The sequence below is a fragment of the Limulus polyphemus genome, unplaced genomic scaffold, assembly GCF_000517525.1.
Source record: "Limulus polyphemus unplaced genomic scaffold, Limulus_polyphemus-2.1.2 Scaffold72, whole genome shotgun sequence".
Taxonomy (NCBI): Eukaryota; Metazoa; Arthropoda; class Merostomata; order Xiphosura; family Limulidae; genus Limulus; species Limulus polyphemus.
Window position 1 is genome coordinate 716,723 of NW_013665682.1, and position 8,789 is coordinate 725,511.

General features: G+C 35.6%; 1 protein-coding gene across 1 annotated transcript in view; it reads left to right on the forward strand.

Annotated features, from left to right (window-relative positions):
- Positions 1–4,271: 4,271 nt before the first annotated feature.
- LOC106466106 (cytochrome b reductase 1-like) overlaps positions 4,272–8,789 on the forward strand; it is a 21,388-nt gene continuing 16,870 nt past the window's right edge. Inside the window, exon 1 of the mRNA XM_013926350.2 lies at positions 4,272–4,399. Within this exon, the coding sequence (XP_013781804.1) occupies positions 4,336–4,399 (64 nt within the window). The 5' untranslated portion in view covers positions 4,272–4,335. The remainder of the gene's footprint in view (positions 4,400–8,789) is intronic.

Sequence of the window (8,789 nt, forward strand, 5' to 3'; positions counted from 1 at the left end):
AAAATTTCGTCGGAACAAAGTTACGGAAAAATCAATTAACAAACGGAGACGTAACAATATATATCTTATCCCTAAAATTTTGTTGTCTCGAGAATTAGGATGTAATTATCTGATTCGGGATTTACAGATGATTCCAATCTTTAAATATACTGTCTGTAAATAGTCGAATATGTGTTAAAATGTAATGATTTCTAAATAAAAAGGCTAAAAACATTTGCTAAACATCCTCGAGCTTTGTATCACATCCCAAATGACTTCTTAGTGCACTTTGGCGTTTTCAACTACGTTGACAAACACGTGGTCTATCACTGCACTTATCCTTCAAGACTTTTTATTTCCTCAAATAATTTTTTCATGGCCTACTTTCTGTCTTCTTTTTTTTCTTTCTTTCTGCACAACTTGATAATGAAATTTGGAGAAGCAAAGTTATGAACCTTCGAAGGGGAGAAAGGGCCGTAATACTTAAGCGCTGAATATAGCCCTAACTTAATAAGCCTAACACTAAGATGTATTGTTTGTTTTTGAATTTCGCTCAAAGCTACACGAGACCTATCTGCGCTAGCCGTCCTGTTGGCGGACATGTTTAAACCTTAGAAATGACCAGAGATTAAAGTGGGGTGGTATGCATACCGGCATATAATTAATAAATATAACTCAAAAATATGTTTATATTTAGTGTCTTTTAAATATTTTCGTATGTTTCACCTCAGGTCACTGCCCTTGTTCTCCAGAAACACAACTTGTTATCAGAGAAAAGAAAAAAAAACCATTCATATAGGTTTGTTTTTCAAACATAATGTGATCCCTACAATTAAAAGTCCAGGGTTCGGAAAGTGAGGAGTGCCTATAATAACATGTATAACGGTCCCTCATGGCTAATCCATTATACGCCTCATAAACATAAAATGTAAAAATAGGAATAATACCTCGTCGAACTGGAAAAAAATTCGTGCTTCCAAAATGCGGGTAAAAAGTTCTGTAATACAGTGTTATGCGGAAACCTTTGATAAACATTAAAAATAAAATCAATCTCACGCCTCAAAAGTGGAAGACAAAAGCGGTCAGTTACCAACGTATTCCACAAGTCAGCACTCAACATTCGGAAAAATGTTGACTCATCTATGAATTATTCATTTTGATTTGCCTTTTAAATATTATAAACCACTCATAAACCTTCAGTTTTACGTAACAGATTATATATGTCAAGGGCACGGCACTGGTTCAAAGGTTTGAATAAGTGTATGCAGCATAAAAAGTTTGGGAACCACTGTTCTAACATACCCGGGTATGTGAGAAAAGTGAATCAAATAAAGACGACTATATACTAAGTTACGCTCTTTGGTCTAGTGCTCCTTTTTGAAATACACATATTCTGTTTCCTTGAACCACTTATGTCATTGTTCATCTTGACATAAGTAAACCGGAAGTCGATATTAATGGATGTGTCGATTTTCCAAACTAATATCTTGATTTGGTTTGTTTTGGATTTTGCTCAAAGCTACACGGCGGCTATGTGCGCTAGCCGTCCCTTATTTAGCAGTGAAGGAAGGCAACTAGTCATCTCCACCCACCGCCAACTCTTGGGCTACTATTTGATTGACCGTCACATTATAACGCCCCCACAGCTGAAAGGGCGAGTATGTTTGGTGGGTCGAGGATTCGAATCCGCGACCTTTAGATTGCGAGTCAAGCGCCCCAACCACATGGCCATGCTGGGCCAGTATTCTGTATTATCTCAAAGATGGTTCGAGAATGGCTTAGTCACATAGTGGCTAGCGTATCGGACTGGGGATCTGAGAGTCTTGGGTTCGAGACGTGGTGCTACCAAACACACTTTGCAACACTCTATTCGGTTAAGAGTTCTCCCTACTGGTGTCTTCTCTCTGGTCCGCACTTGAAAGTTAGCAACAGCTATACCTGAACCACGTGGTTCTTTTTTTAGTCCGCTATGTACATAAGGAGTCGTTCAGTAACCATACTTCTTAACTTTCTTTTGATCATAATCGTTGATGAACAGACTTTTATGATGGGTGAACATTCTGTCTTATATTAACATTGCAAGTTGCTTATGGTTATACTTGTTTGATACTGTAAAAATCATAATGTTGCACGATGTTGATGTGACCCTTAATCCGCTTCCCACACGGAACTTATATAAAAAAAACACGAACTTTGTTACTTCTTTTGCTGCTTAAATACACATCACCAGTTGTTTTTTTTTAAACATGACATTGTAAGTGTCGCACATCGCCTTGTGAAGTGTATATTTCAATCATTGAAAAGTAACAAATAATATATAATCAGGAAGAACACCAAGTAATCACACTATATTCTGACGTGTGTTAGTCTCATAATGTTAGTATCTTCAATAGTCTCTCGTTTAATTCTGAGTAATTTAGTTCTAATGCCCCATCTGAGAAATAATTTACTGTACAAGACCTTTGATTCCTTTGTGGCACTCAAAAGATTGGGTTGAAACTTTCGCGATTTTAATCGCATGATACTGCTATAAAATTATGGATCAAATCAGCATTAGAGATGTTTATCTAAATTAGATCTTACCTAATGCAATTTAACTTTTCATTCCCACAGTTAAGCAAAGATTTTGGCATTCAGTTTCCCTATTCCATCCATTTTTAAAGCTTTTTTTTCCCTAAATTTTGTTTCACATAACATGGCTCCCCAGTGGCACAGCGGTATGTCCGCGGACTTACAACGCTAGAAACCGGGTTTCGATACCCGTGGTGGGCAGAGCACAGATAGCCCATTGTGTAGCTTTGTGCTTAACTTCAAACAAACAATCACATAACATGAAAAAATACTTTTTGTTATGTCAGTGTGAATGTCAGTATCTATATATGTAACCAAAACTACAGAAAAGTGTTTAAACATCAACATATTGATAATATTGATGCAGAGATGAAATGTTGATTGCTTAAAGACTTTTCTGTATTCTTAGAGTGTGTTTTAAACGTATAAGAAGAGCATCCAAAGAAAGCCATTTAAGATAGGAAAACCAGAAAAGTATAAATATGATGATGAAAGGTGAGAATGAGCAAGAAGGCAAAAGGAATAACGGGCTGAAGAATCTCTCAAGCAAGAAAGAAGACGGACTAAGAAAAATGTCGCAATATGAGAAGATGAAAAGATAAATACTGCGATTAGTAATTACTAGCACAAACAGCAGCCCGTAGGACGGCATATCTGTTTGTAAGTATAATTCCTAATCAGTGACTTCTTATTTATTGAATACTAGTTAATTATTAGTCAGTAACCTACAATTCGGCTACTAAAAGGTAGTTAGTATCTAATAAAAAAATCAGCAAGTAACTAGTACTTAGGCTTAGGTAATTGTTTAGGCTACGAACCACAATAGCTATTGATATATAATCGCCTCAACATTACCTAAATACACTCCCCCTCCCACTTGTTTTTTTTCATTTATTTTCGTAGTAGCAATGCTAGCATGAATAACAGGGTCGTCTCCCGAGTCGTTACTTTGTCAAGAAGTGGGAGTCCAATAATAATGCATCATTCTTTAAAATCTGTAATGACTTTGTACAACTTTAGTGTCTGTCACACAGATAATGTATGACTTGTACTAACTTTACTTACAAAGAACAAGTCAGATATACAGTAACAGAACGTAATATCCAGAAATTGTAAAATTTAAGACTGACGCTGAAATTCACTGATAAATGACAAAAGCTTCAAAATAAAAAATACATAAAAGTCGTGTGAAATTTTGCTGAAAGTCTAAGAACTAGAACCCTCAGTATAATACAGGTGAAATTAGAGTAAAATGCTAATTTTATGTAGGTGTATTCTTAAATTAACTTGTATTAAAAACAAAATTATGCATTGTATAATTGGATATTGCATGAATGATTGATAATGATGTTCAGCTGAAAGTATCTTGGTTCTGGGTGTAGAATATATCAGGTTAGCATCGTAAAGTCACACACAATAAAAGGAAAATGAACCAGTTTCAGCATGTAGTTTGTATACACTGTGAATCTTTCTATACCTCTGTAAGGGCTTAACTCCACCTGTAACATGTACGGGAGGAATAGGGGCTGCTGATGCACGACACAGCTGGTGTGTATAGTGTTATTAATATGCAGGTTTCATATTTGTGTTTTAGCCAGTACTGTTGCAATTCTGAAGCAGCCAAAGAACCCGTGTGTTTTTGTGAATGTGGGTAAAAGTACATAAATAGTTTTGATATAAACACTTAAATCGTACGAGGCCATCATATGGTTTTATATCAAACAGCGACAGGGTTAGCCACAGTCAGTATTAGAAACTACAGTACAAAAATATCGTTAACCCACCATGGAAAAAGGTGCTTCCAATAAACTGATGACGCTGATGAGCTACGCAAGACTTGCTGGTAAAGGTGAGGAACATGCAAAAAAGATTGAGTTGGTGATAATTTATAAGTTTAAATTGAGTGTTCATTTGCGAGTAATATTTATTTTATGTAAGTTTGTTTGTTTGTTTGTTTGTTTGTAATTAAGCACAAAGCTACACAACAGGCTATCTGTGCTCTGCCCACCACGGGTATCGAAACCCGGATTCTAGCGTTGTAAGTCCGCAGACATACCGCTGTGCCACTGGGGGGCATTTTATGTAAGAAATTGCAAAATAGTGTGGTGTATAATGTGTGTTTTTGTAGCAAAGTCACATGGGCAATCTGTTGTGTCCACCGAGGAGAATCGAAACCCTTATTTTAGCATTGTAAATCAGTAAACTTAACATTGTTCCACCGGGGGACGTGACGTATAAGAATATAAAACATCAAGTAAACGTTTTGCTGATCACAGTGTTTAATGTAATACTAAAGATTCATATCATATGTATTTCTGTAGCTGTAGAAAATAAATGCGTTTGACATATAAGTTTTTTTTTTTTTTAGTAAAAATAAAACCAGGATTTAAATAACAAGTAGTAAGTAAGAAACAAAAAAGAATTTGAATCAAATTCGATGATATTATATTGACTAGCTGGAGTACCAGTCCCCTGGACAGAAGTTATGTAAATTCATGGTTAATGAAAGGTTATCTTATGACATGAAAAGTTGCTTTCCTTATACGTAATTGTAAAAAAAAATGGACCTTTTAAACCTCCATACCAAATTTGGTGAAGATCCAACCGCAGGAGGTGAGGTAGTGGTAAAAAAACGCAAAAACACCCATAAAAACCGCAAAACGCAAAATGGAAGATTAAAAAAAAATTGTATGTACCCCCGCATAGATCCAATGAACTTCCATACCAATTTTAGTGAAGATCCATCCACACCCTGCGAAGTAGTTACATGGACATACAACAGACAGTACTATTATATTTATATAGATTCGTCTATTCACAGGTAATGCAGAGACCACGAAACAAAAATTTGTTGACTTGGATTGTGCTACTTATATCATGATTGTGGTCTTGATAAAATAAATACGTATTTGTAATATTGAGTTTTGATAAATAGTTATTAAGAATCATGTTGTATTTTTCTATTTTAGAATCGAAAAAATTGAATAACAATCAATATAATAACTCATTTAATACCAATAGGACGTAGCACGAAACTAATTACTCTTCATTTCATGTTTCTAAGACTAATGTTTGTAGATAGTGCCGCTGCACTGAGGCAAACGTTTATTTACTAAATTGGAAGTTACTATGAACAATTCAAATGAATATTAGCGAGCTGTGTTTACATCTTAGTGAGGCCCGGCATGGCCAGGTGGTTAGGGCGCTCGACTCGCAATCGAATCCCCGTTACACCAAACAGCCCTTACAGCCGTGGGGGCGTTATAATGTGACGGTCAATCCCACTATTCGTTGGTAAAAGAGTACCCCAAGAGTTGGCGGTGGGTGGTGATGACTAGATGCCTTCCCTCTAGTCTTACATTGCTAAATTAAGGACGGCTAGCGCAGATAGGCCTCGTGTAGCTTTGCGCGAAATTCAAAAACAAACAATACATCTTAGTGTTAGGCTTATTAAGTTAGGGCTATATTCAGCGCTTAAGTATTACGGCCTTTTCTCCCCTTCGAACATGCATAACTTTGCTTCTCCAAATTTCATTATCAAGTTGTGCAGAAAGAAAAAAAAGAAGACAGAAAGTAGGCCATGAAAAAAATTATTTGAGGAAATAAAAAATCTTGAAGGATAAGTGCATTCGTAGCATAGTCGTAATGTATCATCGATGTAGTTAGACGTAATATTTTACTATAATGGACGTGTATATCAGTATGTAACCAAAACACCTGGGCCATCTATTGAATGGCACCACAAACAAAAAATTCATACAAAAAACTTTACAAGATTCAGACAATTAGACAAATAACTGTGGGATGTGCAACAACCATTTTTTATAATAGAACACAATTTTAAATAAAAGTACTCTCCTCACAACAAGAACACGACTTTCAGTTTGGTTATATCTTTATTGGCGTAATTTTTAAATTACTATTGGAAACTAGAATTATTTTAAAAAATTATTATTTTTTCAATAAACGGTACCACTTTTAATAGATAAAACATTGCAGTTTAATAAGACGATTAGTAATTACTGGCACAAACAGACGCCCTACGGACGGCGTTTCTGGTAGTAAAATATATTTCTTGCCTTTAAAAGTTAAATGATCTAAACAGTTTCACATAGCATTACTAGATCTGTTATATTCCTTTCCTTTTAATTCCTCAACTTTGGTATTATCAAATTCAAAGTTCAAGACGACCCATGAAATTCATTTAAAATAACCTTAATGTATTGTCGGTGTAGCGACAGTCAATTTCTACTGTTTACAAAGATAAATTCCCTGCCCCCCAGTGGCACAGCGGTATGTTTGCGGACTTACAACGCTAGAATCCGGGTTTCGATACCCGTGGTGGGCAGAGCACAGATAGCCCATTGTGTAGCTTTGTGCTTAATTACAAACAAACAAACAATAAATTCCCTAGTACGAAGTACAAAATGATTCATAATTTTATATTATTCTTTTGTTTTGTACATATAGTATAGTGAATTAATTGTTGTCTTGTTTTTTGTGAAGCCCAAATCTCCACAATGGGTTATCTGTCCTGCGCCCACCACTGGTATCGAAACCGAATTTTTAGCTTCTTAAGCCCCTGAGACTTACCGCTGAACCATTGAGACATAATAAATTATGAATAAATTGCACCTTTTTTTTATTAGATACATTCCTGCTTCTTAATAAATGGTTACGAGGTCGGTCAACAAGTAGAAGAGAGATGAAAAATTTGGTGGGTTGGTAACTTTCTCGTTTGGTATATTAACGATGGTTTCTTGATTTGTTTTGGGGCTTTTGGGGTAGAGAAACAAATGAAAGTGAGTGGCAATCATTTTAAAGTAAAACTCTGTCATTGTTGATTTTTAGCGTGCATGTTTGTATTATGCCTATTGAGTACCTTGACCATCCCTACATATAGTCTACCCACTCTATGATAACAGATCATCAAACCAATACCATATTTAATGACAGTTCAGATGTTTTCTGATAAATTATCGATGAATATTGACGAGATATGTGCCATGGAATACCAACAATCACCATTTTACATTAAATAAGTAATAAAATCTGGTGTATTATTTATAACATTCCTCATAATCGCCTGCACTGGGATTTAGAGACAGTAATTACTGTTCTCAATCCCACCTCTCTGTAGCACAGACGCCCCAGTGGCTTATAATGCAAAAAAAAAAAAAGGGTTTAGATACCCGCATGGGCACAACACAGATAGCCCATTTTGCAGCTTTGTGCTTAACAACAAAGAAATTGTAGCACAGACGCCTCCAGTAGCTTATAATGCCAAAAAACAATAACAAAAAACGGGTTCAGATACCCGCATGGGCACAACACAGATATCCCATTGTGTAGCTTTGTGCTTAACAACAAAGAAATTGTAGTACAGACACTTACATAGTTCACTATGCTGCAAGCAACAGTATGTGATGATTTGCAGACATTCTCCCATCCTCAGGGGTTATTTCTTGCCAATCAATAGTATTAGAACAAGTGACCATATGTTTTTATTTATCTTCTAAGATTCCATTAACCCCAAGATAAATACCCTAACACTCATAGTGAACTGCTTTCTAGTTGACTACATCCATCTCATCTGAACTGTATACTTCAGAGTTACTAAATATTTCTTGACTGATCATACTGAGCCAACCATTTTCTTTTATTTTTTATTAGGTCTGTGTGTGATAGGTTTTCCAAAATAATTATATGTAATTTTTATGACTCTACTTGTGCTTGTTGACAGTTATGCCAACTTTCACTTGGCCGGCATTGTATTTTAATGCTTTTATTTGCATTTTCTAGCATTGTCTTTTTTGTTTGTTTGTTAAGATAATTTAGAGTGACTATACTTGAGAAACACCACAGTGTAAGAGCTGTGTTAATTATTCTAGACTAGTTAGTTGCGCTTCTGAGCAGAGGTGTCGCTAAGTGCTTAAGAGTTCGGGGTTCGGGCCTAAAGGCGCGGGAAATTTCGGCGTTTCAGTATGATATCGATCATAGAATACCACACTAGCGCACACTTACAAAGACAAAGCAAAAGCATTTAAACAGCGATTACAATACACGTTTTGAACACACTCAGACCTAGAAATGAACACACACTTCTACAATCAAGTTATTGAATATGTAACTCGCAATATAAATACATACAAACTACTATTCCAAACACACATTAATAAGAAAACAAACTGCAACGAATAAGATAACAACTATACTGCCAATCAAGTACCGTAATTTTC